The sequence below is a fragment of the Coffea eugenioides genome, chromosome 1 (genome assembly GCF_003713205.1).
Source record: "Coffea eugenioides isolate CCC68of chromosome 1, Ceug_1.0, whole genome shotgun sequence".
NCBI lineage: Eukaryota > Viridiplantae > Streptophyta > Magnoliopsida > Gentianales > Rubiaceae > Coffea > Coffea eugenioides.
In genome coordinates this window covers 45,123,881-45,143,357 of record NC_040035.1, presented here as the reverse complement: position 1 = coordinate 45,143,357, position 19,477 = coordinate 45,123,881, and the positions used below count along the sequence as shown (strand labels likewise).

Sequence of the window (19,477 nt, the reverse complement as noted above, 5' to 3'; positions counted from 1 at the left end):
GCAGAAAAGCTAGTGATTACTGTTTGAAAGATATCGTAATGGTTGACCTGCAAAATGCTGTAAGTGCTCCTGAGCATATGTGCTCAAGTTATCACGCAATTTTCAAGCCTTTGAAGGGTTAAACAGCTGAAGTCCCCAGACAATGGGAGGTTAGCGGTCCGGTTACTTAGACAAAGGATGGTTGATCATTCGGATCCAAATTGGCCTAATTCTTGAACGCAAATCAAAGTGCTTTCATATACATCAGCGCACATAAGATCAAATTTTAGTGGAATAAATTAGTGGTTTGAAAACTTGCTATGAGAAGTCAGGCAAGATATGTGGAAGTGGTTAGTCCGAATCTGGATTTCACTCTCTTTAATTTGGATACAAGAATGATTTATTTCACTGTTGTAGTAGAAACTTTTCACATATCCAGTTTAGAAACAAGCCTAAGGTCCAAAAGCTTGTAAATTTGCAATTGTTTAAAAATTGGTCAAAATAGTAATCAATAGATGGAGTCCAAACATTTTTTTTCCCCTTCTCCATGCAATCTGCATTTATGTTCTTGTTTCAACTTTCAAGTAGCCGTGGGCTTTTAACCAAATGCAGGGAACCAAAATAGTAGATGCATCTCATGATCAGGACACCACGGATTTACACAAGTGTGTTGTGTACATCAGTGATTTTTTCGACCTGCAAATTTCAAATGTGAGTCTTTGTCTTTTCAAACTGGATTCTGCTGCAATTTCTCATTTTCTTACTGGAGTGTACTGTATAAAGCCTATGTATTAGAGACACTATTGTGCAAAAAAACACACTAAGTTCATGCAATTTTGCAGGATCAGTACCGTGACTGAATGATCTGAAGCCTCTTGGTGCTTTTTTATTTAATGTGCATTATAGATCTTTGAAAATGTTATTCTTTAAAGATAATCTTCTGTGCATCAATAGACTGAAACTGGATTAATTTCAGTTATGCATTGTTGTTGTTGGGGCCCTCGGTGGGCATGAGATTGGAAACATCAATGTATTATATCGCTTCTCAACCATACGAATAATTCTTCTGAATGATGACTGCCTTATCCAACTTCTTCCCAGAAGTCATCATCATGAGATCCACGTCAAGCCCTCTATTCTGGGCCCACATTGTGGACTAGTGCCTGTGGGTATGCCATCAACAAACAGAACAACAACAGGAGGCCTTCAGTGGGATCTAAGTAAGTTTTACGGTATCATGTGCACACCTCCGTTATTTCGTTGTGCACAAGCGCATATGTTGGGCCTATATATGATGCTTTATAAAACTCTAAAGAGGCAAGATTGTGTTATTCCTTTTGATTCGTTGGATGTACTTATCTATTTGTGGCTTATGGAATTGCTGGTTCATGTTCGTTCACCACTGATTGTATTACCGTTCCATAAATGACTTTCAAACCTGAAAGACTTTCGAGGAGCTTTTCTTGTTTAGACAATACGAAGATGGAATTTGGTGGCTTGATCAGTACATCAAATATTGCAAAAGGACAGATTGTGACTGTGCACTCTGATACCGATCTCATTTGGACAATATCCATCAGAAAGACATAATGGCTATTGAAGAGGTCGTTTTTGTCCTGCTGGAGTGAGTCACCCGAGCTGGAGAAGGCCTCTTATCTTGGATGGTTATCTCAGACGAGGTCACCTGCTTAAATTGTAGGAGGGACTAGAGTCCCCGGTGTAACTCCGAAACTTAAGTCAGTTCGGGAATGAAAGAGTAATGAGTAGAGAAGACTAATATGCCTTTACCAGAATTTTGGTCATCCCCTTCCTCAGTGGAGGTGTTGAGTATTTATAGGAGTCGGATAGGAGAGAGGGACTGCTTGCACAGGTCCCTAGAGATCCGGCAGGGCCAGTGTATCAAGGTGATATAATGGACTCTGCCGAAAGGTGCGCCGAAATAGTTGTGTCAGGCGGCGCATGTCAGAGCAGCTTTATCAGAAATGCAAGAGGTGTCAGAGGTGTCAGAGGTCGACTTCGGTTGCCAGGTCATTATCCTTGACTTCGGCTTGCTGAGTGCGAGCCTTGGCCGAGGCAATAACTGTGCCGAAGTCAAGGCCCGATGGTGGGAGGCCGAAGCAGTCGGAACAGCTCTAGCCGAGCTGGAAATTACCTCCTCACTAAGCCCCCCAGCCTTGGGAAGGGCGAGGTCGTGGTTACCCGAAGTCATCACTTCCCGAGGCTGACGCGCGTGTGGAACACGGAACATGGCAAGAACACGTCACGACTGTGTAGATGTGACTGGGGGAAGGTGAAACGGGGGCTGGCAGCTTTAACGTCGGATCAATACAATCGGTTGTCAGGTGAACAGCACCTTCATTAATGAGGGGAGAGAGAGCTTTAGGGAATCCCAAAGATCGCGTCTCTTCGGTTCCCCCCTGTTGCCTATAAATAGGGGTTTCTTTTCACCGTTCCATTCTTTACCAAAATTTGAAATCACCTCAGAGCTCTGTCTATTTGCTTCTTCACTTCGGCAATCTTTCCAACCTACATCTTCCTCAACAACTTCTTCACTTCGCATCTTCTAAGTAAGTTCACTTCTTCTTTCTGTATTAATGGCCAGAACAGCTCGCACACACAAAGAGACGGTGAGGCCAGACTTCACCGAGGCGGAGAGGCCCGACCCTTCCGAGGAGAGAACGGACCCCAACGCCGAGGCAGGAGGTGGAGAAACGTCTGATCGAGCCCGGGGAGAAGGTGCGGAGGCATCCCGCCGAGCTGGGTCTCCGGAAGAGCAGGCCGAAAAGATTGAGGTCGAGCCCGAGGTCTTATACAATGATGACCTCGGGAATGAAGTTCCAATGGACGTGGGTGTACAAGAGCCATCCACTCCTCCACATGTGGCCATGCTAAACTATGGTCAGATGCCGGCCTTCGCCAGTGCGGTGGATCAAGCTTTCATAGCCGAGGTGATCCGCAAGTATCCATGGAGGAGAGAGTACAGCATTTACTTGCCGCGCCCACATCAATCCGCCGCCCTGCCCCCAAAGGGTAGGGTAGCTATCTACATAGAACAGCTGGAGGCCGGGCTCAGGGTGCCCACGACGAGGTTCCTTCGGGACTGCCTCAGGTACTGGGGGGTGAGGATTACTCAACTCACCCCAAATGCAATTCGTATCCTCGTTGGCTTCCAGCTACTCTGCCGACATCAAGAAATAGAGCCGAACGTCAACCTCTTCCGCCGCTGTTATTCACTCAAGAACAGTGGGAGCGAGAAGGGGTGGTTCTACTTCGGGAACAAGGTTCCCAAGTTGGTATACGACGCCCCGAGCTCAATAAAGGAGTGGAAGAATAACTTCTTCTTCGTCCCGGCTGAGGACTTCCCCAGGGGATTCTGGTGGAGACCTCCCACTTCGGTCAAAGAGACCTCCCCGGGCAAACTGGAAGAACGCAACTTCCAAAAGTTGACGGGGTCGGGCCTGAAGATTAACTGTTGGGACTTCCCTGAGAGAGTGCTCGTGGAGGGCGAGCTCAGCCGAGCCTTGATCAGCTCGGATCACACCATCCTCGTTTCCACTAGGCTAAAAATACCTTGTAATTTTCCATTCCCCTCCTTTGTTTATTCTTCTTGAATTCTAACTGACTCTGTTTCATTCTTTGCAGTGGTGAAGGTTTCCGACCTGATTACTTCGGGAGAGGTCGAGGTGGCGAAGAGGCCAGCAAAAAAGCGCAAGGACGCCGGTGAGTCCTCTTCCAGGCCGGCAAAGAAGACCACTGCGGCGGCAGTCACTCGCGAGCCTGCCGTGGTGATCATAGGCGAAGGGTCGCACACCTCGGGCACGCCAGGGAGGTCCAGGGCTTCATCTATCCCGGTGGGAGTTCCATCCCATGGAGTAACCATGGCCTCTCAACCTCAGGGCCGGGGTCGAGGTGCGACCGTGGTCCAGGGTGACTCCATCTCGGGGAACTCGTTGTTCAACCTCCACCACGTGCCCTCTCTTGCATCCGGGGAGGACAAAAGGCACTCCGGGGCACAATTTTGCCCGGAGTGGGATGTCAACGTCAATGACCGCTGCAAGGACCCCCGAGTTGCTCACGAGCTCCTGGCGAATTCGGTTCTGCCACGGGACAATACTTACACCAGGAAGCTCAATCCAGCCGAGCTGATGCAGGGCGCCGCAGTTTCCTGGGCCTCCACCACGGCGTTCTTTGCAGAGATGCATCAGCGCTTTAGGGATTTTATAGAAACCTACGAATCACCAGCCGAGCTCCAGAAGAGGATCGCCGATCTGGAAGAGAAGCTAAAGGCCACCGAGCTGGAACGGGACAAGGCCACAGCGGCGAAGAAGAAGTTTGAGGTCGCCAATAACTCCCTCTTGATTGCCCTTGATGAGGAGAAGAACAGGAGAGTTCAGGAGGAAAAATCAAACAAGGAAGCGATCGACCAAGCCGGGGTTACTGCCGTGGTGGCCTTCCGGAAGTCAGAATCTTTCACTCACGAACTCGGCGAGCTCACTAGGCCAAGTTTCATGTTCGGCTATACCTCGGCCATTAAAGAGGCAGCGCCCTTCCTTACTTCTAAACAGTTGGAGTCCCTTCAGGATACTCAACATTACAATGAGGACGCCAAGGAACTGTACGACCGTATGGCTGAGGGCATCCAACAGGGGAAAGACTTAGCCGAGGTCCGTGCTGAGTTCAACAAATGGCTCCAAGAGTTTGATTTGGATGATGAGGGCAGTGAGGGGAACCAGGCCGGCGGAGGAGAAGGACAGCAGGATGCCGAGGCAGGTGGGGAGACCATGGGGGGCCAGAACCCCGGAGGAGGAGATGCTTAGAAGCGTTTATTTTTGCAATAGATGGGCCGAGGTCGTAGATAACCTCGGCAATTAGCTCTTGTAATTGGGAGTCGAGGTCGTGAATGACCTCGGTTTCATGCTTTTTCGAACTTCAATAAAGTTGATCTTTTTTCTTCAATTGAGTTCAGTTTTTCTTTTTGACTACTGCTTTGTCCCCTTATTTTTCACTTAGGATAAAATGAGAATAAGTGAGAAATAACTTAAAGAAGTAAGATATAAAAATACGTACCCCTCAAGGGTAATACAACTTAAGGTTCTCAGCATGCCAGGTTCGGGGCACCCGCGAACCATCTCGGTAGGCTAGTTTACAATATCCGTTTTGGCTGGACTCAACAACACGATATGGTCCTTCCCACTTTGGGTTGAGTTTTCCCTGAGGCTCAGCTCGGCTAACCGAGTTCTTCCGGAGCACAAGGTCTCCCGGATTGAATCTTAAATTCTTGACCCGAGCATTGTAATAGCCAGCTAGGATATTTTTGTAGATCGCAACTTTGGCCGCGGCCATATCACGCTTCTCTTCGGCGAGGTCGAGGTCGAGTCGCCGCTCCTCTTCATTGACTTCGGCAGCATACGCAGCCATTCGTGGATTGGGTGTGATGAACTCGGATGGAACGACAGCCTCGGACCCATAAGTTAGGGAAAATGGTGTTTCTTGAGTCGCCGACCTCGTCGTAGTCCGATAGGACCACAGCACGCTGGGGAGCTCTTCCATCCACGATGATCCAACCCGGTGAAGCCTGGTCTTGAGGCCATGGAGGAGAGTTCGGTTGAAGTTTTCGGCTTGTCCATTCGCCTGAGGGTGGCCCACCGAGGTGAAATGTTGCCTGATCCCCAAGTTCTCGCACCATGCCTTGAAAGGGTTATCAGCGAACTGCCTTCCATTATCCGAGATGACAACTCGAGGCAGTCCGAAGCGACAGACCACGTTTTTCCAGAAAAATTTTTGAACAGCCATTCCGGTGATGCTCCTCAGGGGCTCTGCTTCGACCCATTTAGTGAAATAGTCCACTGCCACCACCACGTAGGCATAGTTGCCTGGGGCTCTGGGGAATGGACCGATTATGTCAGTCCCCCACTGCTCGAATGGCCATGGCGAAGTGATGGGGATCATAAGATTAGTCGGTTGGTGGTGCTCAGGGGCATGGTGTTGACAAGAAGGGCAACAAAGAACCATGACTTGGGCATCTACCCTCATGGTGGGCCAAAAGTACCCGAGGAGCAGAGCCTTCTTTACGAGCATCCTGAAGCCGACGTGGGCACCACAGAGTCCCTCATGAATGTCCTCGAGGATTCTCTCGCCTTCTTCCGGGGTGATACATCGTAGCCAGGGACCGAGGTAGGACCTCTTGTACAAGAGACCTTACCGGAGGGTGTACCGAGCTGTTTTTCGTTGGAGCTTCCGTGATTCAGCTCGGTCTTCTGGGAGTTCACCCCGGCTGAGATATCGAGTTAGGGGCCCCATCCAGGTGTCCCCAGGGTAGACAGGGTACACGACCTCAGTTAAATATCCCGGCTCAACTAGAACCTCTACGAGAACCGTTTTGTTCAGATCGGAGAAAGAGGTGGAAGCAAGCCGGGAGAGGGCGTCAGCCCTTCTGTTTTGTGATCGCGGTATTCTTTGGATTTCAAAAGACTCGAAGTGTGTGGCCAGCTGGAGAACCTTGGAGAGGTAATGATGCATCACCTCCTCCCTGGCCTCGTATTCACCTAGTATTTGGCACACAACGAGTTGGGAGTCACTATAGACCAAGACGTGCGCGGCCCCCAGCTTTCGAGCTAGTTGCAGGCCGGCAATAACAGCTTCGTATTCGGCTTCATTATTTGAGGCTGCGAAGTCAAACCTCAGGGCATACGAGCAAATTTCCCCTTGGGGATCTTCGAGGAGCAAGCCGGCTCCACTACCCTCGCGATTGGATGAGCCATCCACATGCAAGGTCCATCGCAGAGGCTCGGCGGTGGACGGGGTGACAGCCTGGGGGGTAGCCGGGATGGTCTCATTCACTTCCTCAAGATAAGTAAGCTCGGCCAGGAAATCTGCGAGAGTCTGGGCTTTAATTGCCGTGCGAGGCTCATAGGATAAGTCATACTCACCCAGCTCGATGGCCCACTTGGTGAGGCGCCCAGAGGCCTCTGGTCGCGATAGGACCTGCCGGAGTGGTTGGTCTGTCCTCAGACGTGGTGAGCCAAGAAGTAGGGCTTGAGCCTACGTGCGGCATGGATTAAGGCCAGCACGAGCTTCTCCGCCTGAGTGTACCTGGTCTCCGGATCTCGGAGGACTCGGCTGACGTAATAAACAGGTGTTTGGACATCCTCCTCTCTGATGAGCACGGCACTGACAGCTTCGGCTGCAGCAGATAGGTACAAGAATAACTTGTCCCCCGGGCGAGGTGAAGTGAGTATTGGGAGGTGGTTGAGGTAGTCCTTTAGTTGCTTAAACGCCTGCTGACACTTTTCAGTCCAAGAAAAGTTGTTGGCCTTTTTGAGAATTTTAAAAAATGGCAGTGCCTTGGGAGCTGAGTGCGATAGGAACCGATTCAGGGCGGCCAACCGCCCTGTCAGTCTTTGTACGTCACGGACGCACCGAGGTGAAGTCATTTCTTGAATTGCCTTCACCTTGTCTGGATTTGCCTCAATACCTCGCCTGGAGACGAGGTAACCCAAAAACTTCCCCGAAGTCACCCCCAGGACACACTTCTTGGGATTTAGCATCATTCGTGTCTTTCGGAAGACTTCGAGGACTTCTTTCAGGTCGGCAAGGAATGTGCAAGTGGTCCGACTTTTGAGAAGGATATCATCCACGTAGGCCTCGACGATCTGCCCGATCTGAGTTTTAAAAGCTTGGTTAACCAAGCGTTGATATGTGGCCCCGGCGTTCTTCAGTCCGAAGGGCATAATGGTGTAACAGTATGTGCCTCGGTCAGTGTAGAAGGCGGTTTTCTCCTGATCTTCCGGACTCATTCCGATCTGGTGATATCCCTTGAAGGCATCAAAGAAGCATAGGATCTCGTAGCCCATTGCTGAGTCCACCAAGGTATCGACCTTGGGCAATGGGTAGCAGTCCTTGGGACAAGCCTTGTTGAGGTCGGTGAAGTCGACGCACATCCTCCAAGCCCTGGTGTCCTTCTTTACCATGACCGGATTGGCGAGCCAGGTCGGATACTGGACCTCCCGGATAATCTTCGCAGGAAGGAGCTTGTCCACTTTTTCACCAACAGCTCGGCTACGCTCAGGGCCGAGGTGCCTTCTTTTCTGTTTGACTGGGCGGACTTGGGGGTCGACATTCAACTCATGGATCATGAGGTGATGTGGGACCCCTTGGACCTCCTCTGCAGCCCAAGCAAAGACATCCCTGTACTCTCTGAGGAGGTCCACCATACCTCTCTTGATAGGACCGGGCAATCGGGTACCAACGCGAACTGTTTGAGCAGGCTTCATGGGGTCCAGAGGTAACTCTTCCACCTCATCCCCAGTCTCCAGCCTCGGAATCTTCTCAGCTCGCTGGGGATCAATACTATCTATAGAGAGTATATTTGACCTCTTCTCAGGTCTCGCTCCGGAGGTTGATGGAGTGGCTGCTTGTAAGGTGGCGAGGTAACACTCTCGGGCAGCGCAGACGTTGCTGCTGACCTCGGCCACCCCAGCAGGAGTGGGAAATTTGAAGCTTAAATGGTAAGTGGAGTACACGGCCCGTAGGGCATTAAGTGTAGGTCGACCTAGGAGTAGGTTGTATGGCGAATCAGCCTTAACCACTACGAAGTTGACGGGGATGGTTCTGCAGCGGGGGTGATGTCCCACAGTTACCGTCAGAGCCACCATCCCTTCGGGGTGCACAATGTGTCCCCCGAACCCGACAAGAGGGGTTCTCACCGGGGTCATGCACTCTCTGGCCAGTTTAAGGCTCTCAAAGGTGCGGAGGTACATGACGTCAACTGAACTCCCCGGGTCAATGTAGACCTTTTTCACGATGTAGTTATTGGTGAGGATCTCAATCACCCAGGCCTCATGACTGCTGGAAGCAGCCGGATCACAGGCCCGTAAGTGATTGTAGGCAGCACTTGTCTCGGCTGATCCGGGTTCCCGGAGTTCTGGCTATCTCCTCCCGTCGGACGCGGCAATGGTGTTAATGACTCCGGCAATATTTGGCCCATATTCCCAGTCTTTGACCTGAGGATCCGTCTCCGGGTGGCCTTTCGGCTCCCTAGGATCCTCGGAGGTCGGCAACTGCTTCTTGACGTCCGCCTATCATCACGGCGTTGGTCACCCCGCTTATCGCGTCGATTCTCATCACGCGAATGACCTCCACTTCGGCGGATGAACTGCTTGAGGTGGCCTTGTCGGATGAGGTTCTCAATCTCCTTTTTGAGATCGTTGCAGTCCTCTGTTTCATGTCCGATGTCCCGGTGATACAGACAGTAGAGGTTCGAGTTCCTCTTGTCTTTGCTGCCCCACATCTTGGGAGGGGCCTTTCCGAGGTTATTTTGTTCCATTACAGACAGCACACGGGATCGGGAGGTGTTCAGGGGAGTTAGTTCGGACTCTGGGATGGACGACTTCCCCTTAGAGATCCTGTCGAACACACTACGACGATCTCGGCCGGGACTCTGGAAGCCGTTTCCAGTCCCAGCTTCACCTCGGCCAAGCTCCTTCGCTTTTCGGGGGTCGGCCCTTGGGCGAGCAGCTTGGACTTTTTTCTTCATGCGATTGAGGTCCTCGGCCTGTATGCCCTTCTCGACCTTCAACCACAGTTCGTGGAGTGTGCGGGGATACTTCTTATGGATCCCCGTGTTGAACACTCCAGATACAAGCCCATGAGTGAATGCAGCAATAGTGACTTGCTCATTGGGGTTAGGTATTTGTACGCTTTCCTCATGGAACCTCTGGACGTACGACCGAAGTGACTCCCCCGGGTTCTGCTGCATATTCAGCAGATAAGCCGAGGTCCTGGTCGTAAGTCGAGAGGGGATGAATCGATGGAGGAATCTTTCCACCAGTTCCCCCAAGGTGGAGATGCTCCTAGGTTCTAATCCCCAGAACCATTTTCGAGCAGTGCCCTGGAGGAACACTGGAAAAGCTCGGCATATGACTGGGTCAGGGATGCAGTATAAACGGAAAGCCGAGATGAAGGCGTGGATGTGATCCTCAGGATCACCTCGGCCGTCATAAGATGGTATAGAGGGAAGCTTGAAGTTTGGAGGAAGCCTTTCCTCGTTAATGTCATCAGTGAAGGGCGGGGCCCTCATGTAATTTACTCCGGGTATTCCCAGGGGCCGAGGTTCCTCCTCAGGTCGTCGCCCTAGGAGTTCTCGGGAAAATGCCTTGGTCATGGAAGCTACCTTAGAAGTGGCCTTAGAAAATGCCCGCTTTGAGGCACTTCGGCTTAGGCGCCTTCCATCAGATTCTTCGTCAGATGAACCTTCGGGAGACCCATCTGATTTTCTTTTAGAGGACTCAGCCTTCTGCTTGCCTTGCCTCTTTAAATATCTCCCCAACTCCTCAAAGATGTTGGGGTTCTCGGTTACAAACTCGGCCATACGTGTTATGGCCTCTTCGTTTGCGGGCTGAGTCCTTGGGGGCTCCTGCCCTTCTGAAATATCTTCCGGTTGGGCTGCATTGCTTTGCTCAGCACCAATGGTGAGAGCCTTCCTGCTCTTAGAACGCGTAGGCTTCATATTTTGGTATTCTCGCGCTTCCCACAGACGGCGCCAATTGAAGAGGTCGTTTTTGTCCTGCTGGAGTGAGTCACCCGAGCTGGAGAAGGCCTCTTATCCTGGATGGTTATCTCAGACGAGGTCACCTGCTTAAATTGTAGGAGGGACTAGAGTCCCCGGTGTAACTCCGAAACTTAAGTCAGTTCGGGAATGAAAGAGTAATGAGTAGAGAAGACTAATATGCCTTTACCAGAATTTTGGTCATCCCCTTCCTCAGTGGAGGTGTTGAGTATTTATAGGAGTCGGATAGGAGAGAGGGACTGCTTGCACAGGTCCCTAGAGATCCGGCAGGGCCAGTGTATCAAGGTGACATAATGGACTCTGCCGAAAGGTGCGCCAAAATAGTTGTGTCAGGCGGCGCATGTCAGAGCAGCTTTATCAGAAGTGCCAGTCAGAGGTGTCAGAGGTCGACTTCGGTTGCCAGGTCATTATCCTTGACTTCGGCTTGCTGAGTGCGAGCCTTGGCCGAGGCAATAACTGTGCCGAAGTCAAGGCCCGATGGTGGGAGGCCGAAGCAGTCGGAACAGCTCTAGCCGAGCTGGAAATTACCTCCTCAGCTATCACTCGTGAGATGACGTCTGAGCTCTGTGTTTCTGGGCTGCTGCTTTAGTTAGAAGGTTTTGTGAAGGCCGGAAACTTTCGGCAGATGTTATTCTTCACTTTTTTACTTCTTCTGTTCTTCTTTAAACAGTTGGATACTATGAGATTCCTGGCTCCAAGTTCCCTCGGTCTTTAATTGACCAGGAGTTTCTTGGTTGATGTGTGTGGAGGCTGAAGAGGTGAATTTTGTACCGCTGGAGTGAACCTTCGGGTTACTCTGTGTGGTCCACTGGGACGAGGTCACCTGCTTAGATCACAAGAGGGGCTGAATCCCCTGGTAGAACTCCGAAGCTTAAGTCAGTTCGGGAATGAGAGAATAGCTAAATAGAAGAGAGTATCAGTGTGGTTTTACCAGAAGATTGGTCATCCCCCTTTCTTAGTAGATACACTGGGTATTTATAGGGGATGCGTGGGGAAGAGGGACTGACATCACAGGTCCCTAAAGATCTGAGATGGTCAGTGCATCTGGTGGATTTGACCGCTTTCTACGAAAAGGCTTGATGGGACACTCGCCAGTTTCAGACGGCGTGTGTCAGAGTAGCTGTCCATCAGATGTCAGGTGTCATTTCCTATCTTTCGTAGGCGTCCGTCAATCAGGTGTCACCTCGGTTGATGACCTGAGGATTTAGGCCGAGGTGGTACACAGGTTATGATGGACCCGATAAGCAAGGTGCCGTGGCGACACCTCGGGAGGTATCAGAGTGCAAGGCCCCGGATTATCCGGGCCGAAATGACCATCCTCAGAGGCCAATTGTGTATTTGTCCGCCTCGACACCGTCTTAGGCAACGAGCCGTGGTAGTGCTTGGAGGGGGCCTTCCCAGGATTCGAACTCTTGACTTTTAAGATCTCTGAGTTGGAATGCCTGGTACCCATCGAGCTAGTCCACCTCGGCACCCCCCTCCAAGCACTACCAGGCAACAAGGGCTCACCCTCCTGCCCAAGACGATGCCGAGGTATATAAATCCACAATTGGCCTCCACAGAAAGGCCATCCACAATTGGCCTCCACAGAAAGGCCATCCACAATTGGCCTCCACAACGTGCAAGTTCCTTCTGATTTTCCTTGAAGCACCCAATATTGAAGAAGCAGATGATGGATTGTGAAATACAAGACATTACTGTGGACATGAATTATTTACTCTCTTTTTCTAACTTGATACAATGGTTAGTTATGGTTACCGAGGCTTGAGTTTATTTATACGACTAATTTCTGCTGTCATCCATCCATTCTGGATTTAGCAGCTGGATTGGTAATAACAAATTTCTACCGTCATCCATCCATGCTAAACGAAATATGGTAAGAGTGTATAGACAAGAAGAAGAAGAAGCGATCATGGATTGCTGAGGGCGTGCTTGAAACCGGTGTCATCATCACCTCCTGAAATTTTTTTTTTCCTTGGATTTTTTAAGTTGAAAAAAATCACAAAAAGTTGAAATCCTAGGAAATTGCTTTTGCAAAAAGGATCAGAATTTGAAGAACCTCACATGGTTCAAAATTTTCGTACAAAGCACTCTGTGAGAGCAAGTGTTTTCAAGTAATTGGGTTCCTATAATGCAAGATTAATTTGTAAAGCATGTCATCATCTTGCATTAGGTATCTTACTCCTTTTTAGTAAATTTTGTTGCATTATCGTCCAATGACATACCGTCATTAGTGAAAATCAGAAAAGGCGGATGAAAGCCGAGCTGCTTTTAAAGGCGTCGTCCTGTTACTCGTACTCCTACTATATGTTACTGAGGCTCGTGCGAGGTGCGGAGCATAAAGGCGTTAAATAGGGGGCGTGAGGACAACAAAAAAGAATCAAGGCATGGCGTCGCCCGGACTCGAACCGGAGACCTTCAGTGTGTTAGACTGACGTGATAACCAACTACACCACGACACCTACATTCCCTCGCTCGCGCGAGCGATTACTTGTTGATTTGGTCGCAACTCTATAAATCCCGGTTAAACAGAGTTTTGGCGGCAAAGGCCTTAATATGCTATCCATGGCTACTTGGGTGTGGGTGGGGCTTGGGACTTTTTAGGGTTTATAATTCTTTCAATCACGTTTCGGGATTTTCACCGTAATCTTTTTCCTGTTTATCATCACCAGTGGGTCTCTGCTTTCCACTTTCTAGATTAAGCTTTTATTGCGAGTATCCCATGGAACCGGAGGATTAAATTCAATGGCAACAAAAGGTGGGCCTTCGATGATGTTGGACAAGGATTCTGCTACCATCCGCCCTATAAATAAGGGCGTTGTTCACCGAATCTGCGCTGGACAAGTGATTTTAGACCTTTCCTCCGCCGTCAAGGAGCTCGTTGAGAACAGCTTGGATGCCGGCGCCACCAGCATCGAGATCGCTCTTAAAGATTACGGAGAAGAATCCTTCCAGGTTATCGACAACGGTTGCGGCATTTCTTCTCACAACTTTAAGGTCCTTCGTCCTTCGTCATCCCTTCTCGCTTTGTTGTTGGTTTTTTTTCCCCCTCTAAAAAATATTTGTTGTGGTTTTTCCGATAAGTACAACTTTTGAATTACCCACTATCAGTAGCAAATTCGCATTCTTCTCTGCTGCTGGTGCAGGTTCTTGCACTGAAGCATCATACGTCAAAGATATCAGATTTTCCGGATCTTCAGTCATTAGCAACATTTGGATTCAGAGGCGAGGCGTTGAGCTCCCTGTGTGCTCTGGGGGAGTTAACTGTTGAGACAAGGACCCAGAACGAAGCAGTTGCGACACACTTGACTTTCAACCACTCCGGGCTTCTTGTCACTGAAAGGAAAACAGCACGACAGATTGGCACCACTGTCACCGTGAAGAAGTTGTTTTCTAGTTTGCCAGTGAGGAGCAAAGAGTTTCACCGCAATATACGCAAGGAATATGGGAAGCTTATCACTTTGTTGAATGTGAGCCCTACCCTGTTTATGTGTTAATACTACTGGAGAATTCATTATTGCTTTGCGTTTCGTTGTTGAAGAGTTAACTTATTTCCAATGATTATACTGAGATGCCCAGGGTCCATTCTGTTCAAATTTCCTCTCATTTGTCATTTTTTTTTATTAGAGTGACAAGATTGCTTGCGTTGTTCCCCTTAAAGTATAAGGGTGAAATTCGTATAAGAATATAGATGAGTTTTCTTGCATCATTATCATTTTGCTCGTTTTATCTTGATCTCAATACTGGACTGTAGAGTTCAGTTGAGACTCGATAAGATTAGTTTAAGCATCACTTTTGGTTTCTTGCTGATGTATACTGGTGTTACAACAACTTCCATTACTTGAGTTGTGAGTTGTTTTGATTCTGGAAAATTGATTGCAAAATTGCTGAAAAAGTAGTCTAGGTGATTACATCTTATATCAACTGTATTTGCATAGCATTTGTGTTACTTGGCCTTCATAGTGTTGCTGTCATGGTTTGCAGGCCTATGCTCTTATTGCTAAGGGAGTTAGACTAGTATGCACAAATACAGCTGGAAAAAATGCAAAGTCTGTGGTACTTAGAACACAAGGAAGTGGATCCCTTAGAGATAACATCATAACAGTACTTGGTATGAACACCTTTACCTGCTTGGAGCCTGTGGAAGTGAGTATATCAGATGGTTGCACAGTTGATGGTTTTCTTTCAAAGCCTGGATATGGAAGCGGACGCAATTTAGGAGATCGACAGTTCTTCTTTGTAAATGGCCGACCTGTTGATATGCCGAAAGTAAGTAAACTTGTGAATGAATTGTATAGAGGTGCAAACTCCCGACAGTTTCCAATTGCAATAATGAATTTCACAGTTCCCGCTAGATCGTATGATGTAAATGTTACGCCTGACAAAAGAAAAATATTTTTTTCTGATGAAGTATCCATTTTGCGTACCTTAAGAGAAGCGCTGGAAAATATTTACTCACCAGATTCTGCAAGTTATTTAGTGCATGAACTTGATGAGCAGAGCAAGAAGAAATCTACTTCCAAGTTTCATTTTAAACAAGAGAACTCACAGCTGCAGAGAAGGCAATCATCTCATTATGACTGTGATAAAGCTGAAGCATGTGACAAAAAGCAACTTCTGGATGGTGATACTCTATGTATAGCAGATAAAAAGGACATGAATGATATTTCTATTGTGGAGGTGAAGGATGGCAATCTCAACCATTCAGCAGGACGAGACTTTCTTCTGAGAGTCCATAGCACTAAGAAGGAAGATACCTTGTCTAGATGTTCCTACAACAAATGTAAGGATCCTAGTAGTACTACAGAAAAGAAACCTTTGCCTCTTAGTTCAAGCCCACCAGAGGAATCATGTGATGATAATTCACGTTTGCAGTGCCGTTCAACTATTTTTCAGTCATCGCTGAAGAAGTTTGTAAATGTAACTAAAAGAAAGCATGACAGTATCAGCAATGCACTCTCAGAAGTCCCTCTCCTTAGAAGCAGCCTAACTTCCTGTCAATCAAAGGAACTCAGATTTGGTAAGCACAATACACACCCTAATTTGCCGGTGAACAGCATGATAATTGATGATTCAGATGAAGTTAGTAATAATGGGCCTGAACCATCTGAATGTGTAAGAGTTAACCAAGTTTGCCATGAGAGAGGCACAGCATTTCCTGATGATAAAGATATGGAAAATCGAGAATCAACGCAGGTAATTTTCAGTAATGATTCCTGTAAAGAATTTGGGTTTTCCATTTTCAACTTTGAAACATGTTTAAAAATGTATACATTTTTCTGCATGTAAGATTTGATTTTCTAGATATTTTATGTCTAATCCACTTTAATCACTGCAGTCATTGTTTAAGAAGCATTGTCAAAAGTATTTTGGTCAATTTTTGAGAATATCTTTGAATGTGAAACTGTTTGGGTTTCAGCAACTTAAATTGGAAGAGACAGTGTTGCCTATTCCTACAAGCAACAATTTAGAAAATATGTCTGAGGACCTACTGGATGAGACCATAAGATTGGAGTCTTCTGATCCATCTTCAGATTCTCCAATTTCTAGTCTGAACGTTGGATGTACATTGCAATTTAGTTTTAAAGAACTGACAACGAGGAGGCAGAAGAGGCTTGCAAGATTGCATATCCTGAATCATACCTCTCGAAAGATGAAGATTAAAGGGTATCCAAGTCGTCTAATTTTCCTTTGTGGTTTAAAAATGTTCCTTCTTGTAACTCATTTAGTCTTTGTTGGTAGCTTACAGGTCCTACACTGCAGCAACTTTAGAGCTCTCCCAGATGACAAATGATGAAGGTAAATCAAGAGCCTTAGCTGCTGCTACAAGTGAGTTGGAAAGGCTATTCAAGAAGGAAGACTTTGAACGGATGAAGGTTATTGCCTCTCTCTCTCTCGCTCCTGGATACCTGTAAATTCATGTATCATGTTTACATTCTCCAGTCAAATTTTAATTTACTTAGCTTATCTCTTTTCTTTCACACAGGTTATTGGGCAATTTAATCTTGGATTTATCATTGCAAAGTTAGATCATGATCTTTTCATAGTGGATCAGGTAGGTTCTGCCTCTCCATGAAATATAATTGTATATAAATGCTTCCTGTGAATAAAACCTTCCTTCGTACTTCTAAGCTTGCAGTTACTTGTATCACTAAAAGTTCATTGTCATCTTTCTCAGCATGCTGCAGATGAGAAATACAATTATGAGCGGCTGTCACAGTCAACAGTCCTAAACCAGCAACCTTTACTCCAGTAAGGAGTCTGCTTTTATTCTTTTGTTAATTGGGATAGAGAATAACTGGCATTGGATATCATCACTACTGTACATGTCTGGAATTTGTGATTGCATAGAACATCACAATCAGCATGTCTCGAACTACCTTACTATGGGAAAACTAATATATTCTCCTTCTAAGACCATTTTTGGAGTTTCTACCATGATGACTTTCCTTTAGAGCAAGTAGACAGAAGTAGATGTGAAATTGCACTGAAACACAATGCTTATTTTCAATGTACATTTGGGTAAACAAGCAATCATGCAGAGCAAAGTTGAGCATTTCTTTTTGTCATTGTTGGATGGCTCCTCTTTGCTTGAATAGTTCGGAAATTGAACAAGTCTCGAAAGGCCTAGTAAGGAGTAAGGGTTAAAAGATAACCATGAAAATTGCCATTTTCAAGCTTTCAGCTTATATAACAACCTCAATTAATTGGAGTCAGTCATTTGCGAATATATGCAGTGTAACAGTTTCAGTTGGTTTTGAAGTTGGAACTTGTAATTATTATGCGGGGAAAAAATGCAAAATAAAGTTACTCCCATGTTAATTTTTGTGAAATATGTAGCCTTTATATCTTAAGATAATGCCTGAAATATCTGTTGCAACTTGCTTTTAGTTGGCTGATATAGCAATTTGGCCTTGGTGTAGCTGTATAAACACCATCAGATCTAATGGGGTGCACGCCCCCCTCCTAATTTCATAAAAATTTCACTTATATCCTAGCAGAAATTAGATTTTGCCAAGGGTACCTTCTTAAATGCACATCTTTACTATTCTTGCCCCCCTCCAAACTTTAACCTCTAGTTCCACCAGTGTGTATACAGGACGTGTCTCTTCCTGATTTAAGTTTGTTCTTTGTGTAGGCCATTGAGATTGGAGTTATCCCCTGAAGAAGAAATAGTCACTTCAATGCATATGGATATAATCAGGTACCTTTTCCTTTTCTGAATGTATTTTTCTTTTTAATTGTTCATTGGCTAGATCACTGGCTATATATGGGAACAATCTGCAGTCTGCAGCAGGATTTTTTCTAGAACTTAAGCATGTTTTACAGTTTTTTTGAAAAAGAAATAATTCAACAAGCACAAATCTGTGCCAAAATTGTATTTTGCCAACATTTAAAGTAATTCTCTGTTCGTGCTTTTCTATGTATTTTTCTGCATTATGTTATTTTTTTTATCTGTATATTTTGACTCTCTCTCCCCACCTCCCAAACCCCCCCCCCCCCAAAAAAAAAAAAAAAACAAGGGACAGCAATCAACAATTGCAAAAGGTGGGAAAGAATCTTCTGTTGTCTTTTTCGTAATGTTATGCTTAGTTAATTGTCATAGTCTTGTCTTGATAATCATCATTTTGTGTTGTTTCTCTCGTCCCTGCTTGATTTTGTTAATAATTTTCAGTGAATTTGTTTTGTCTGACTTTTCTTAGCATTCTGGTATATTTTACGTACAGGAGAAATGGTTTCTCATTGGAAGAGGATGTGCATGCTCCTCCTGGGCAGCGCTTTAAAATCAAAGCAGTTCCATTCAGTAAAAACATTATTTTTGGCGTTGCAGGTACTTAATTTTATATTTTTGCATGCCTGTTCAACTATTTTTTTGCAAAGATTCCTAGCAGGCATGTGGTAGGGAATGAGGCAACCGATTCAACTCAGTGACAGATGCTACGAACCTTGTGGAAGGCATATAAAGTTCCAAGTTCTGATTTTGCTTTTCTACACCATTTTTCCCCTTTTGTAGATGTCAAGGATCTGCTGTCAATTCTTGCTGATAGCCACGGGGAATGCTCTATCATTGGCAGTTATAGATCAGATACTGCTGATTCAGTTTGCCCTCCTAGAGTTCGTGCGATGCTTGCATCACGTGCTTGTAGGTCATCTGTTATGGTTGGAGATCCCCTTGGGAGAAATGAAATGCAGAAGGTATGTAGGGCAGTCTGTGTTTTCATTGCCTGAGATGAAAATTACATTTGTCACCATGAAAATTCAGGTAGTTTCTTCTGTTGGATTGGTATTTCTGTGAGAGTTTTTGACTCTCTGAAAGTGCTAGAATTTTATTGACATCACTTTCTCAGGAGTAAGCGATGACCTTGTAACTTTTGTACAATTTACGTTTTTGTGGTATTCGACCAATTTGCTTCAGATACTTGAACATTTGGCGGGCTTGAAGTCTCCTTGGAATTGCCCTCATGGCCGACCTACAATGCGTCATTTGGTTGATTTAACAACCGTCCGTGGAAGAATAAATGTGGAGGAAGAAGCCATGTAAGAGGTCGCGTTCTGATTTGATTCGTGTCAGATTTTGTTCGCATGCATTAATTGGTTTTTTTTTATGAGATGTGCTTGTAAGCTGTAACTCTCTAGTTCACGGAGCAGAAAAATTAAAAATGTAAAGAGAGCTCCTCGGAGAACATTGATAAAAGATTGTGGCGGTGGCTGGATTTTATATTTTGTTCTAATTATTGAGTTCGTTCTCAGCCCATTTATTTTATGGGCCACGGGCCAGCCCAAGTTTTGTATTGTGTTTGGAAAATAATTCAAGTGGAATCTAGACCAGCTTTATATTTGGTCAACCATGGGCCCACATATTTCCCACACTTCACTATACTCTTCTGTTAGGATTATGACCATTCTTGCTTTAAAAATATTTATCACTGC

The 19,477-nt window shown here is 46.4% G+C and overlaps 3 protein-coding genes and 1 non-coding gene across 4 annotated transcripts; 2 read left to right on the top strand and 2 right to left on the bottom strand.

Moving 5' to 3' along the window:
* The first annotated feature begins 38 nt into the window (after positions 1-38).
* Positions 39-1,569, top strand: LOC113773527 (thiamine pyrophosphokinase 2-like). The gene is made up of 4 exons (XM_027318169.1): positions 39-59; positions 568-690; positions 956-1,199; positions 1,451-1,569. The coding sequence occupies exons 1-4, from the start codon at positions 39-41 to the stop codon at positions 1,567-1,569; spliced, it is 507 nt and encodes a 168-aa protein (XP_027173970.1).
* A 3,480-nt stretch (positions 1,570-5,049) lies between these two features.
* Positions 5,050-6,012, bottom strand: LOC113773516 (uncharacterized protein K02A2.6-like). Its single transcript, XM_027318159.1, has one exon. It carries the CDS (start codon positions 6,010-6,012, stop codon positions 5,050-5,052), a length of 963 nt encoding a protein of 320 aa, XP_027173960.1.
* Positions 6,013-12,934: 6,922 nt separating this feature from the next.
* TRNAV-AAC lies at positions 12,935-13,008 on the bottom strand. The gene has a single exon. It is a non-coding gene; the product is annotated as a tRNA-Val (tRNA).
* A 170-nt stretch (positions 13,009-13,178) lies between these two features.
* LOC113776998 (DNA mismatch repair protein PMS1) lies at positions 13,179-19,335 on the top strand. Its single transcript, XM_027322051.1, has 11 exons — positions 13,179-13,543; positions 13,693-14,016; positions 14,531-15,742; positions 15,966-16,213; positions 16,296-16,422; positions 16,533-16,601; positions 16,725-16,798; positions 17,685-17,750; positions 18,274-18,377; positions 18,561-18,742; positions 18,963-19,335. Exons 1-11 carry the CDS (start codon positions 13,292-13,294, stop codon positions 19,086-19,088), a joined length of 2,784 nt encoding a protein of 927 aa, XP_027177852.1. The 5' UTR covers positions 13,179-13,291; the 3' UTR covers positions 19,089-19,335.
* Positions 19,336-19,477: the final 142 nt, after the last annotated feature.